At 37.9% G+C, this 15,908-nt stretch overlaps 1 protein-coding gene across 6 annotated transcripts in view; it reads left to right on the plus strand.

Annotated features, from left to right (window-relative positions):
* The window catches only part of Cpsf6 (cleavage and polyadenylation specificity factor subunit 6), an 86,914-nt gene that overhangs the window by 21,444 nt on the left and 49,562 nt on the right, over positions 1-15,908 (plus strand). For all 6 annotated transcript variants that reach the window (XR_010953832.1, XR_010953833.1, XR_010953834.1 and 3 more), the window contains exon 4: positions 8,982-9,452. Coding sequence is in view for 2 of the 6 variants with exons in the window: in XM_067790756.1 (XP_067646857.1) it covers positions 8,982-9,452 (471 nt within the window). In the remaining 4 variants the exon portion in view is untranslated. The remainder of the gene's footprint in view (positions 1-8,981; positions 9,453-15,908) is intronic.

Below are 15,908 nucleotides of genomic sequence, written 5' to 3' on the forward strand. Positions count from 1 at the left end.
TTGGGACCCACATGATTTTTATTCGACTGTTGCTTTGTAAAAGTGTTTTGCGTATTTCTACTGTCAGGCTATCTGTACTGGACATATTTGTGATGGATTGTATGGTCGATAAGCTATCTGAACATACTATGTATTTTTCTTTGGTGCCGAGAGCAAATTGAGTTGCGCGCACGGTGCATCTACGCTGAGTTTTAATTTTTAAAATTTCTTTCTGTTCAAGGAATTTTGCACATTTGTTAAAATTCGATGGGTGTTTTTCTTTGCAGTTGACGCACTGAACACGCGCGCAATTGTCATCGTGGGGTGGGAAGCTGCATGTTTGGCAGAGAGCAGGTTTATGGCAGTGCTTTTTGGTGTGACCTAGCTCTTGACATTGTTTGCAACGCATCGGATTCGGGAAATATTCCCTTACTCGCGCTTTGTGCCATGAAATGTCGATTTTTTCTTGTAGCTTGTATAGGTCGAAAGTGAGCAGTATTGCTCCAGTATGTACAGCTTTGTTGTTTTCCATTTTTGTAAACTTGAAGACATTTACCACTCCTTCGGAGGCTAGCTCTTTTGTGATTTCTTCATCGGAAAGGATAGTAAGGTAGGGTGCAAAAATCGTGCCTTTGACGAAATTAAGGTTTTCATGAAATTTGCATTTAATTTCGCAAATTCCTGGTAGCAGAATTTGAGAGAATTTAGCAGAAATGAATTTATCAGCGGATTGTTTGTCTTTCACTAGCACCAATAGGCTGCCGTCCCTAAGTTCTGTGATCTTTTCAATGTTTTTGCTTATGAGCTCTAGAGATCTTTTCACAGCAAAGCACGAGTAAAGAGATAGAGTTTTTTTACATCAGTAGCAGAGACTACAACGTACTTGGGATTAGGAAGGCTGGTAGGGGGTGTTAGGTCCGGGAAACTATCAATTGGTTTGGATATTCTTTTTTTTTTAGCTTTGCGGCTGTTTTCTAAAATAGAAAACCTATTGCCCCCATGGCTTGTTGCCCCGGGGGGCATAGTTAAAGATAACCAAGATTACACTATATTTAAAGCACGTGGGCACTCTAAAACACAAAATGTGATAAAGGAATTTTAGTTAGCGGTATTTGTTGTTTACAAGAAACTGTACTAAGTGCGAAGGTAATATCAAAGAGAGAACGCAACTGAAATACAGCCGTACGCGGCGAATGCTAGTCGATGACTGCAACTGTTATATGTATATCTTTTTAAATCATTAGGGAGACTAATTAAACCTTATAAATGCCTTATAAAGTGTGTAAACATTTAAATTTATCTAGTGCGTAAATGAACGCTCAAATTTCGAATGAAAAAAACATTTACACAGTTTGTATACATTTACGCGCACATTTCATCGTGTAAACGCGGCAAATTCAAAGAAATTCGACCTTGCAGAGACATACACAACAGCCGCTAATTTCATAAAAAATCAGTCGATCATACATGTCCATATGTCCCTGATGATGACTTCGGATTGAAGTCGAAATATCGACCAAAATTAAAATTTATGAATATAAAACAAACCAAAAGGAAGTTTTATTCATTAACCGCGGCCTTTCAGCTCAACTAATCCAATTAATTGCAACATTCAAGGCTACTAAATTTATCAAAATAAAAAATCTCCAACATCAGCAAGTTATTTACAAGCATATCTTTTTAAAGGAGTTTTAGTTTTAATTTGTCAATTAATCTTGGCATTTTTTTTATTTGTATAAATTGTCACAATTTTTTTTGACAATAAGGCAGCTGATCGACAATCAAGTTTATAAAGAATATTACTACAACTTTGCTTCAGAGTTCAACTTGGGAGGTTAGGATGGACAGAGCATCCTTGGGCTTGTCTTAAGGATAGCTTTTGTCCTCCCAACATGAACTGACAAATAGTTTTGAAATACATATTACTGATTTTGTGCCTGGCGCGGTGCCATTTAAAAGCCAATAATGAATATTGTTACGAGAAATAACGGAATTTAAATATTATAGAATAACGGATATACTGTGAATAATGGAGCTATTGTGAATAACGGAGGAACACTGAAATTTAACAGCTGGCATGGTGCCATTTAAAAACCAAACTCGTTTTATATACATAACGGAACATTACAGGATAGTGAAAAAAACAATGCAACAAGCCGCATATTGAAACAACATACATTTACATATATAAAAGAACATTCTCGAAATTTGGAAAAGGAAAAGAAACATTACTGATTCTATGCCTGTCGTGATGCCATTTAAAAAAAAACTATTTTTTTCATTTCATTTCATTTCATTTATTACGGCAAAAAAGCCTAATTCATAAATTAAATTATATTACAATTTACTATCTTATTGCTAAGGTTTTATAATATTCATAAAGTTTTGCTTTAAAAGCTACGATTTCATTACAACTTTTTATATCTATAGGCAGTTCATTGAAACTTTTTAGACCTTTATAAAAAATATTTTGCTGATCTATTTCAGTTCTGAATAAAGGCAGTTTGAAATTGTGTTTATTCCTTGTTGTTGTAGCAATGCTCGCCCCACCTAATAGCCGCGACCGATCACAAATTGTCATCAATATCCTCTAACGGGAGTCCAAGGAAACTTGCCGTTTCAACAGGGGTGGACCATAAGGAAAAGGGTGTTAGAGGCGTTGGTTCCACATTACAATTAAAGAGATGGTTGGTGTCATGTGGGGACACATTGCAAGCGGGGCATACATTTTGTATGTCGGGGTTGATTCTGGATAGGTAAGAGTTTAACCTGTTACAGTATCCAGAACGAAGTTGAGCAATAGTGACACGCGTTTCCCTGGGGAGTATGCGTTCCTCTTCCGCGAGTTCTGGATATTTTTCTTCAAGTACTGGATTCGCCGGGCAATTCCCGACATAAAGGTCCGACGCCTGTCTATGGAGTTCACCAAGGACCTGCTTGTGTTTTTCCGCTTCATACGGCTGGGTTCTCAGGTGCCGTATTTCCTCAAAATGCTTACGGAGATGACTCCTTAGGCCCCTAGGCGGTGCTGGTTCGTCAATCAGATGTCTGTTGGGATGCCCAGGTTTCTGGGTATTCAACAGAAACTGTTTGGTCAGCATCTCATTTCTCTCCCTGATGGGGAGTATTCTCGCCTCATTATGCAGATGGTGTTCTGGGGACATAAGAAGGCAGCCCGTGGCGATTCTGAGAGCAGTATTTTGGCAGGCCTGTAGTTTCTTCCAGTGGGTGGTTTTTAGGCTTGGCGACCATATGGGTGACGCGTAGCACGTAATCGGCTGGCTAATTGCTTTGTATGTGGTCAAGAGCGTTTCTTTATCTTTTCCCCAGGTACTGCCAGCAAGGGATTTGAGGATTTTATTACGGCTCTGAATTCTTGGAACAATTGCGGTTGCGTGCGCACCAAAATGTAGATCCTGATCAAACGTCACACCCAAGATTTTGGGGTGTAGGACAGTCGGTAGCGTAGTGCCATTGACGTGGATGTTCAATATGGTCGACATTTGGGGCGTCCATGTTGTAAATAAGGTCGCGGAAGATTTAGTCGGTGACAATGCCAGGTTTCGCGAGGCGAAAAAACCGGAGAGATCAGGGAGATAGCCGCTTATTTTATTGCATAGCTCATCGATCTCTGGGCCTGGGCCTGTGGCCATTATTGTGCAGTCATCGGCGTAGGAAACGATTGTGACTCCTTCCGGTGGTGAAGGTAGCTTAGATATGTAGAAATTAAACAAAAGTGGGGATAGGACACCACCCTGTGGCACCCCTTGTTTAATTCTCCTTTGTTTTGATGTTTCGTTTCTGAATTGCACCGATGCCTGCCGACCACCCAGATAATTTGCGGTCCACCTTTTAAGACATGGGGGAAGGGTAGACCCTTCCAGGTCTTGCAGTAACGAGCCATGGTTGACCGTATCAAAAGCTTTTGATAGGTCTAGCGCTACGAGTACTGTTCTATGGTGGGGGTATTGATTCAAACCGCAATTTATCTGGGTGTTAATGACATTTAGCGCGGAGGTAGTGCTATGGAGTTTTCTGAAGCCATGCTGATGAGGGGCTAGCTGCAAATGTGCTTGGAAATAAGGGAGCAAAATAGCTTCAAGCGTCTTTGCCACTGGCGATAGGAGAGATATCGGACGATATGACTCACCTACGTTAGCTGGATTCCCAGGCTTTAGTAGCGGGACAACCTTGGCCATTTTCCATTTCTCGGGTATGACAAAGGTGGAAAGAGACAGGTTGAAGACATGCGCTAAATATTTGAAACCCTCTTTCCCTAGGTTTTTAAGCATCGGCATGGCTATGCCGTCTGGGCCCACTGCTTTGGATGGTTTAGCGCGACCAATGGCGTCCTCAACCTCTCTAGCGGTGATGGTGATTGGTGACGCGCTGAATTTGTGTTTATGTGCGTGTCTATTGGCTCTCCGTCTATCTTTGTCGACCGTAGGATGCATTATATATTGTCGGCAGAAAGCGCTCGCGCATTTTTTCGCATCCGACAGCACCTTATCGCCAAAGGCGATGGAAACTTTGTCTTTGTGCTTAGTCGGATTCGATAGGGACTTTACGGTGGACCAAAGTTTACCTACACCGGTAGAGAGGTTACAACCTCTTAGGTGCTCTTCCCATTTCGCCCGCTTTTGTTCGTCCACAAGCAATCTGATGCGTTGGTTTATATCCCTTATTTGGGGGTCGCCTGGATCAAGCTGTCTTATAAGGTCGCGTTCCCTCGCTAAGCTCGCGGCCTCCGCCGGGAAGTGGGCCGGATTTCGGGAATTCTCCCGGCGGGAATGAAGTGTGCCGAGGCGGATTCAATGACCTTACGGAAGGCACGCTCCCCTTGGCGGGCATCAGTCGGGATAGGGAGGGCAGCAAAGCTGCTGTCTGTTGCAGATTTATATTCTTCCCACTTTCCTTTTTTGAAGTTTATGAAAGTGCGTTTTTCGGTGACGATGAAGTCGGCGGTACGCTCGAACGAAATAAGTATGGGCAGGTGGTCGGATGCCAATGTTACCATCGGCTGCCAGTTGACGCAGTTTACGAGTTCTGCGCTCACGATTGAGATATCTGGCGAGCTATGACAGCTTCCTACCATACGTGTGGGGGCGTCTCCGTTTATTGTGCAGAACGTCGTTTCGTCTATTTGATCCGCTAACATCTCACCCCTACTGTCCGCCCGCAAGTTTGAATGCCATAGGTCGTGATGGGCATTGAAATCGCCTTAAATAATGCCATTGTTGCCAGTGAGTAAGGCCTCGATATTAGGGCGGTATCCACTGTGGCAACAGGTGACAGGAGGGATGTAGATGTTGATGATTTCTAGATTTGCATCGCCTGACCGGATAGATAGGCCTTGACGTTCTAAGACATTGTCCCTGCGGTCGATGCCAGGATCAAATATATAATATTGTACAGAGTGGTGTATAATAAACGCGAGGCCGCCTTCATTTCCGCTCTCGCGGTCTTTCCTGTGGACATTATAACTAGAGCAGGTCTGCAATGCAGATCTTGCTGTGAGTTTAGTCTCTTGAATCGCAGCAATGCGGATGTTGTGCCGCTTCATGAAATCGACTATCTCCGTAATCTTCCCAGTTAGTCCATTACAGTTTAACTGCAGAATTCTGAAGTGCATGAGGGGTGACGCCGCCACTCTAGGGGTAAGTGACGGGTGACTACGCCTAGGTTGTGGAAGGCCAGGACGCAATTGCTGTTGTGGCCTTGGGACTGGGCGCCCTTGGGCAAGCATTGGGGTACCCGGATGATTTGGGTTTGCGACCTGGCAACATGGCGCGATGAAACCCGTCGAGGGGTTGCCGTCGCGGAGACCAGAACATCTAGGAAAGTGGCACCACCCAAGGCAGGAGCTGCATTGAGCGGATGTCGCAAACCTATATATTCTGTGCTGGCAGACGGTGCAAATGGAGGCAGGGACTAAGAGTCTGTTTCCCTGACCTGGCTGATGCTCAGCATTGCTACCAGCTCTACTACGAAGGTAGTAGTTATGAGTGATATCAGCTGTTTGAGTTGTTGGCGCCGTGGGGCGCGAGCAACAGCGGGTACTTGTTGTGGCTTGCTGAGCAGCGAGGCTGCTGGAAGGTAGTGGGGATACGCTTAGGCGTAGACTACGGGACGCCCTTGGGCGTGAGCAGCAAGGAGCCACAAAAGATTTATAAAAGTTACGTGGACGTCGGGTTTTGGGATCAAGCCCAGAACAACCTGTCCGATGCAACCATCCCTTGCACGAGACACACTGAACAGAGTATGACCGTCCTAAAAAGATTCTTTTCTGGCAAATGCAGCAAAACCATTTCTCAGGACCGGGGTCAGGAGACGGACCCGGATTGGGTTCGATACCTTCCCGGAGTAAGAGAATATGTAGCAGTCCTGCTGCAAGGAGCTACTGGGAGGATGACAATTTGTGAGAGGGACGAAACAAATTAAATGGGGTCACACTGAAATGACAGTCCTTGGTCGGGAAAAATCCCGAGTCGCTCCGGTACATAGAACCGACTGCCTTGGGAAGCGTTTATTCCTTGTATTAATGTTATGTGTTTGCTTAACTAATACTACGTTTTTACTTAGATATTGATGTACATTTTCACTTTTAATATTAAATATAAACTTCATAGCGTGAAAAAAAATCTTTTGCTTGACACTTAACCAGTTCAAACTTCTCAGCATATCAGCCGTACGGTTTTTTAAAAATAAATCTCATACATCTGTTTTGCATCTTTTGAAGTTTATCTATTTCTTTGTCTGACACAATGAATAGAATAGATGGGCAGTTTACAAAGTGCGGTTCTATAATGGACTTATATATAATTATTTTGTACTTTTTTTGAATATATTTGGATGTTCTCTGCATAACCCCAATTTTTTTCGCAACTTTCTGGACTGTGTAGTTTATATGTTCTTCAAACTTGAGTTTGTTATCAATTATAATTCCCAAATATTTTATACTGTCAACTTTTTGTATGCTTTCATCATTTATTTTTAAACCAATTATATCCTCATTAACGTTCCTCCTTGTTATTATCAAATTTCGTTTTATTTATATTAAGTTTCAGTCTATTTCCGCACAACCATTAATACAGGTTATTCAGTTCATGTTGTATTTTAGAAAGTGCAGAATTAATATTATTCTCACTAATCATTATTAATGCATCATCAGCGAATAGTTTAATTTCACAACCTTCAATAGCGTTAACTATATCATTAATATAAATTAAGAATAGTATCGGTGCCAAAACTGAGCCTTGTGGTAACCCTATGGGTACTTCCAATTCATCAGACATCACGGTATTTATAACCGTTTTCTGTCTCCTCTGCTTCAAATAGCTTCGAAACCAGTCAAGTTCTATACCAGTTATACCAATACGTTGCATTTTTTTGATTAAGATCTCCCTATCCACTGTTTCAAAAGCTCGTTTGAGGTCTTGGAAGACTGAAACAACCACTTTTTTATTATTTAACTCTTCTTTCCAGTCATGTATCACCAAATTAAGAGCTGTCTCACATGAATGTTTCTTTCTAAAGCCTGACTGTTGGTGGGCTAGTATATTATTATCTTCAAGGTATTTCGTTAACTGGTTCTTAACATAAGCTTCAAGTATTTTACAATCACTAGGCAGGGTGTTTATGGTTCTTCAGGTTTTACTGTCTTGCAACTTTTTCCACTGGTATCACCGTTGACGTTTTCCACTTTTCTGGTACAAGACCCTCTTCTAGGCTGTTATTGATTATTTGTGCGTAGAAATATCCTGTATACGATATACAGTCTTTAAGTACTCCATCAGATAAAAGTTTTCTGCCGCCTATTTTATATTTGAACTCTTTCAGAATATTAATAACTTCATCTGTTATTTTGGCAAACTTTAATCTAGAATTGACTTGTACATCACTTAGTGCTACACGGCAAGGTTCTATGATGTTATTAATTTCTATTACGCTATTTATAAAGAACCTATTTAGACCATTTGCCAGCTCAGTTTCATTTTCTACCATCATACCATCTATTATCGCCTTTTTAATCCCTTCGTTATCTCTCGTTAAGCAAACCGCTTGTTTAAGATGTTTCCACATTTCTTTGGCGTTATTTTCATTCATTTCGACTTTATTTTCCATATATTTAACTTTCTTTATTTTTACTAGCTTTTTGTAGATACGATTGCGACAAATATATTTAAAAATGAAATGAAAAATAAATGAAAACGACTTTTAAACTTGTGCCTGGCTTCTGCCATTAAAATACAAAATTGAACAAAAACTTTGATGTGAAATTAACATTTTTAAGAAAAATAAAGGAATTAAATAAAATTTAGTAACAAAGCTACTGTGAATAAGTTGATCTGGCAATATCGGTTTAGTCGACGCCAATCACCCTCAACACATGTTGAGCAAATCCCAAAAAAAAAAAAGAATATTACTAGGTGCGTAATAAAAAGAATATTATTCGGTGCGACCCCAGCGGGTTAGAAGAATATACCCACGGTAGATATGCCTGTCGTAAGAGGCAACTAAGATACCAAATAGATTCGAGGGGTTGTGTAGCGCAACCCTTTCAGGTAGCCAGCGCAATATATAGCTTACCCAAACCCAATTGTCAACCTCACCTGTCAGTGGCGAATCCTGTTTCATTAACAGTCGAGGCTTTGGTGACCCCGAGCTCGTCATGGATGTAGGGGGTGGGAGGACGGTATGGCCTAGAAGGTCGCGTGTGGTCATAACAAATCGTTCCCGAACTGGTCGGGCTTGGTACCGGAACGTACCGGATCTGCATCCGGCAAAGGACCACCAACATCGATAACACTCCCCAAGGCCTTCGGGGAGTGTCCTTATCCCTACAACAACAACAACATTACTAGGTGCGTTTATATAACAGTGTGCGTAAAGGAATATATTTTTACACCTTATCAATTTATATGCTTTAATGAGTCCCCCTATTGACTTAAAATCACCTTTAACACATAATTTATAATTTTGAAATGCAATTTTTTTAATAGTGGACAACTGATCAAGACATTGCTAATGTTATGCGTGAAATCGGCGTAAATGACTTCCAGGAAGTAAAATTTTTTGAGAACAGATCTAATGGTCAATCTAAAGGATTTAGCGTTATATCACTTGGATCCGAAGCAAGTCTACGTCTGGTATTAGAAAATTTACCAAAAAAGGAACTGCATGGTCAAGCTCCAGTTGTAACGTATCCCACGAAGCAGGCACTGAATCAATTTGAAAGCTTACAAAAGACACGGCCTGTACCACCGTCTCAGCAAAATGGGCCTCCGCGTGGTCCCGCACCCCCGAATATGGGTGTCGGTGGACCAATGCCGCCTCATCCTGGTGGACAAGGTATACCTCCTGGCCATCCACCACGAATGATGAATCCTAATATGGCACCTGGTCAATATCGCCCACAACATATGCCACAGGGTCCACCAGTAGGACCAAATGCAGGGCCACCACGAATGCAGGTATGTGCGCATTGTTTTTTAAATTAATCTTATTATGGAATATACCAATGTTATGCAATAGTATTAAAATGGCATTGCTCCTATACTGTATACTGTTAACATTTGTTAACTTGCTAATTTGTGTTTAGTTATTAATTTTATAGAGCTAAAAAAATTTCAACCATAGTATCACTGTTTATCTGAGTACTTCTGAATGCCAATCAACTAATTATCAGATTAGACAATGTTTAAACAATACCTTTTTGTCACAACTTAAATTTTAAATAAAATGTTTTAACAAAGCGAAAGTTTAATATTGTGGGAAAACTTATAATAAACGTGTTAACTACATGACATATATGCTCTTTAATTATAATAACTTATATTTAACCAAGGAATGCAACCGAAACCGTTACTTTAATACGTAAAAGAACGAAACTGAAACCGTTTCAGGCTCCGGAATCTTGTCCAAATGGTTTTGCCAAAAATGCTAGATACTGGCATAACAAGAATCTTATTTTAAGATTTTATATAATTTTTATTATTATATTATTTAATTATTAAGTGAAATTTTAAAATAGTATATTAAATTTTTTCTAATTTACCATGACACAAAATTTATTTATTTTTTTAACTTTTATTAAAAGCGTAAAACAGGCGAAAACTTGCAAAAAAAATATTTAATTAGAATAGTTATTAGAAAATTGTATTATTATTAAATCTGCTTATCGAACCCGAAATATTGTAGAGCACATGCCAAAAACAATTAGAGCAAGTTGCGAGACTCAGAGCAAACATCTCATGAAACACTTCAGGAAAAAAAAAAGCTGACACCTGGCTTATCCCTTATTTTGGCTAAAATATGTCCAAAATTCCGAAAAATATGCCCTTCATAAATTGTTCACTTTTAAAATTATCTATTTGGATTATTTGAATTAATTAGTAATTTTGGTTTTCCCCACTTTCTTTGCTCTAGCAAGAAAGTCGGTGCAGAAATTTGTGATCTAGATTGCTCTAGTTTAATTTTGGGCAGACTCATAAAACAAAAAGTAGAGCTACTAAGAGCAAGAAAGTTTATCATTTAAAAGAATTACGTCAATATATTTATTTTGGGCCAAATTTTTTGGTTATTGTTGTAATTGTTTGAAGCATTTCGGCCGATGTAATGAAGACAAAACACAAGTTTTTCTTTTCCTCCTACGCGTTTCGATGAAATTTTGATCTTTATCAGGGAGACTGTATAAAACAAATATTAACACGTTAATTAATATTAAACAATTTACATAACTCTGTTTTATTAATCCTACATACAATTAACGTTGTCACATTATTTTATAACATAAAAACAAAAATAAACAACACGTGACATTTTATTTACTTCCTCCATTTATGTTTACTGCTTCGTCCACTGGCTGATAATGTCGTCGTGTATGCGCTTTTGATATTGTTTTCTTTGAAATTCATTGAGGTATTGATTTGTATTCGTAGAGCTTCCAGTGTCATTCACATTCGTTCTTTCGCGTTTTCGAAGTCCCGTGTGCCCTTTGTTGGTCAAGTGTTCACATAGTACTGTTGTTTTTTTTATTTTTGCCGTCTACTCTATGTTCGCATATTCGTACACCTAGCGATCGTTTCGTCGTTGAAATGAATGTTTCATTGCAATTTTCTCCTGCGCTCCCTGAACAATTTATTTCGTATATCATATTATGTTGTTGTTCTTTGTCGATTTTGTTTTTTGTTTGTTTAAAAGTTGTGTTTACAGTTGTTATATTTGTAATAAAACAAGTGTGTTTAACTAAAGTCCGAGTTCTTTATTAATTCAGGTGCTTTCGCATTCAGAGTTGCTGTGTTACTGCGTTACATTGTTGTCGCTCTTGTATCATTAAGTAGTGTTCACACTTTCAAACTTAACTAACTGCGTATGTACTATTCGTAACATTTTCCTTTTTTTTAATCTAATCTAATGTTATTGGTTTATACATAGTTGTTTAGATATTCTGGTTTCTTTATAATACGACCTGATCTAGTTGTGATAACAGGAGTGCCTCTTGTAGTTACATCAGTATCAGTATTATTTACTGCTCCAATAGGTTGATTCTCACTGTAATTACTGATATTAGATTGACTCGTATTTCCATTTTAGTTAATTGATGCATTTTGTTTTTGTTCTTCTAGTGGTATGTCTAATTCATATTTTACTTTTTTAAATTTTGTTGCTTTAGAGAAGTCTTTTCGATTGCGTGTTACAATTGTATTGTTCTCTGTTTTAACATTGTATGATCTAGGATTATGATGTTTACTATTAATTATACCACTTTGATGAGGTGTTGTTTTGTTTCTTCCATCATGTATCTTAACTTTTTCACCTACGTTAAATTCTTTTAGCGATTTTGAACCTCTATCATAGTGCATCTTTTGTTTCTCTTGACGTTCATATAGCCTTTTGCTAAAATCTTTTGAATCTATTCTATCTTCATTTGCATTCGGTATTATATTTCTCACTTTTCTGTTATACATCAATTCTGCTGGCGTTATGCCACTATTGTCAATCGGCATATTTCTTAATTGCAATAGAGCCATTTCCTCATCTTTCCCTTCCTGACTAGTCTTTTTCATCATATTTTTAATAGTTTGTAGTTTTGAATCTATTCTGTCTTTATTTGCATTCGGTATTATATTTCTCACTTTTCTGTTATACATCAATTATGCTGGCGTTATGCCACTATTGTCAATCGGCATATTTTTAATTGCAATAGAGCCATTTCCACATTTTTCCCTTACTGACTAGTCTTTTTCATCATATTTTTAATAGTTTGTATATATATCTCTCTGCTAGCCCGTTTGACTGATGGTGTTTTGGTGTAGTTGTCGTATGTTCAAAACCCCACTGCTCTGTAAATTTTTTAAATTCCCAACTAGTATACTGTGTACTGTGAATCTGAATATAATACTTTCGGTATCCCATATCTTGCAAAGAATTCTTTTAGTCCTTGAATCGTTGAAGCTGCAGTTAAATGATTTTAGACTTTTTATCATCTCTTTGTGTCAACAATTGAGTGAAAGAAAGCGGTGAAAAATATGCGCATTTTCTAAAATCTTTTTAAATTATACGCACTAAATATTTGTGAAAAATATACATAAAAACTCTAAAATTCAACTACAATTAGCGGACATAAATGTTCTGCAGTTATTTGATGCAAAAACATTGTAAACTACTTTTATAATAAATTTTGCATATGTGGAAAGAAGAATGGAGAAAAAATGTGACAAATGCAAAAGTAATATACGAGGAGAAGCGTCAAAAATTCGGTGTGAAGGGGTGTGTGGTAAATATTACCACCTAACAACAAAATGCTCAGGCTTGGATCAATACAGCGTCACCAAACTTGAAGAAATTGAGATGCTTAGGTTTATATGTACTGACTGTGTGCAGTATGTACATAACGTTGATGACATCCTTAAAGATATGCAAATGGTGGTAAAGCAGAATGGACAACAATTAGCAGAGTATAGAAGTGAGTTTGATAATTCACTAAAAAAAAATGAGCGAGAGATAAACAAGTACTTAAAGCAGTGGAAGTTGCATTTAGTGAAAGAATCAAAGCAATGCAAAAAGCTCAAGAGTCTTGCGAAAGAAGTGTGAAAGAAGTAAACAAAATCCGTGAATTAGCAGAAGGGTTCAAGCGAAGCAGTGAGCAAGTATGCGAAGAGCTAAAAAGCAATAAAAATGACAATAAGAAAATGATTGAAACAATTAGTAATGAAAATTAAAAAATATGCACAGAAATAAAGAGAAACGGCAATGTTGAAGCCAAGGCATCGTATGCAGCTGCAACAAAAGCGTTGCCAGAGATTAGAAAAGCTGTTCCCTTAATAGTTAAGCCAAATACAAAGCAAGGTGCTGAAAAAACCAAAAATGATCTAAACTTGAATGCCGATTCAAAGGAGCTACAAATTACAAATATAGTAGCAGGACAAAGCGGTGTAGTGATTGTAGAAAGTGCAAATGACCATGATCGTGAGAAAATAAAAAATGCTATTGAGAACAGCCTCGGAAATAACTACAATGTGAAGATTCCTATGAAAGTGAAACCAACCGTTATTGTAACTGGTATGAATTTCAAGTATGATAATGATGAGCTTACCCAGAGAATTAAACGTCAGAATAATTGTCTATCCGAAACAGATATAAAAATTGTCAAGCAGTATGAAGTTAAAAAAAAAAGAGAAAATTTACTATAATGCCGAACTTGAAGTGGAGGTTGAAGCTTTTATGAATATACTAGCCGGAGAAAGGCTCAATGTAGGCTGGGAGCGGTGCATAGTATATGATGCAGTGCAAGTACTATGTTGTTTCAAATGCAAAGGCTTCAATCACAAAGCCAGTGACTGCAAAGAAAAAGAAGTATGCACAAAATGCTTGGGTGAGCATAAATATGTGGTATGCAATAAAGAAGCAATAAATAAATGCATCAACTGCATCAGGGCAAATAAAGAATTAAATTTGGGACTCGACGAAAATCACGATTCCATGGACAGAATGTGTCCTGTGTATCAACAAAATCTCATAGCAAGGAAGAGGAAGATTGGCTATTAGCAACCAACGAGGGAATCTGTAACCACAAAACACAAGTCAAAAACTAATACAAACCTGCGTAACAAAGTGCTCAACTTGGACTTTATATATCTTAATATTAATAGTATTACAGCAAATAAGCTAGAGCTGGAACATCTTATAGAAATAAAAAACCCAGCATTGTTTTATGCGCGGAAACATGTACAACAGATAAAATCATGGATTCTGAGCTATGCATTTCCACATATAAATTCATCCGCTGCGATTCCCACAGTAGACATACAGGTGGTGTTCTAATGTACGTACATGAAAATTTACAATATAACATAGTGTGTAATAAAGCTATTGACAGGAATGTGTGGTGCATTGTCATAAAACTTAAAAAATATGCGTTAAAATGGCAAATTGGTGTACTCTATCACTCACCAAATAGCAGTGATGCTGACTTCATGACATACTTAAACAATGTCATCAATGAACACCTCAGGGAATCTGACAACATTATAATATTTGGAGATTTTAACATTAATATGAATATATCATTAACATACTCAAACCAGCTTATAAGTTTATTTGCACAAATGGCTATGGTACAAAGAATACATTTCAACACAAGAATAACTGAGCACTCTTCTACGAAAATAGACTTATTGTTCAGCAATAATGAGCAAGTTAAAACTGAACATGTAAGTGAATATAAAATTTCCGATCATGAAACAATTCATTTCAAAGTACCAACAGCTAAATATTTCAAAATGAGAAAAGTTGCTACTGTCACCAACTGGGAGTACTATAGCGCAGAAAATATTTTAAATCTGCTGCGAACGTGCGACTTTAGCTCTGTGTCTCATGTAGGAGTAGAACGTAGAACTGAGATCCTGAACAATATTTTAACTGAAGCTATGCAAGCATTGACGTATGAGAAGAGGATCCAAATACAACTGAGAAATAAGTGGTATGACCGTGAGCTAAGGGAACTGCACAAAAGAAAACTTGAATTCTATAATACTGCTAGAAATACTGGCAACTGGGTGGATTATAATGGCATTAAAAAATATATAAAAAAACTGTTATGTATAAAAAGAAGAAATATATGGAAAATAAAGTGCTCGATAGTGCAGGAGACATGAAGCGGATGTGGAAGTCTTTAAAAGATCTTGCTGAGCTCACCGATGACAAAAAGGTCGTTAGCAAAATAGTAATTAACGGTGAATGCCTCGAGAAGGAATGCGATATAGCCAATGCCCTAAATACATTTTTTGTACAGAGCATAGCTGAAATTAATGATAGCATTGAAATAATTCCGATTGCGACAGAAACAAGTGTAAATAATGCAATTGAAATTTTTCAATTCACCGACGTAGAGTTAGATGATATAATGAACATTATTAAATCTTTTAGAAACAAATATGGTGGAAAAAAGCTTTTGTCGGAGGGGGTATTTAAAGATGCCATGATTTACATTGCTCACTTCTACAAAGATATAATAAACGAATCAATAAACAGTAGCATTGTTCCAAATTGCTGGAAAGTATCAACTATAGTACCTGCGGAAAAGTCAAAAATACAGTAAGGCCGGAGGAACTGCGCCCAATTAATACGCCACCCGCGGATGAAAAAATTATGGAAACGGTGGTTAAAAATCAATTAGTGGCATATCTAGATAAATACCAAATTATTATACCTGAACAATCTGGGTTTAGGAAGAGCCATTCTTGCGAAACCGCACTGAATATGGTTATTGCGGAATGGAAAGAGGATATAACTGATAAGAAAGTTGTGATCTCAGTCTTTTTGACTTAAACGTGCTTTTGAAACTGTGGATAGAGAGGAACTGCTGAATGTTATGTTTAATAATGGGATAAGAGGAAAATCCTTGGAATGGTTCAGAAGCTATTTGA

This window comes from Eurosta solidaginis, chromosome 5 (assembly GCF_040869045.1).
Source record: "Eurosta solidaginis isolate ZX-2024a chromosome 5, ASM4086904v1, whole genome shotgun sequence".
NCBI classification, from domain to species: Eukaryota; Metazoa; Arthropoda; class Insecta; order Diptera; family Tephritidae; genus Eurosta; species Eurosta solidaginis.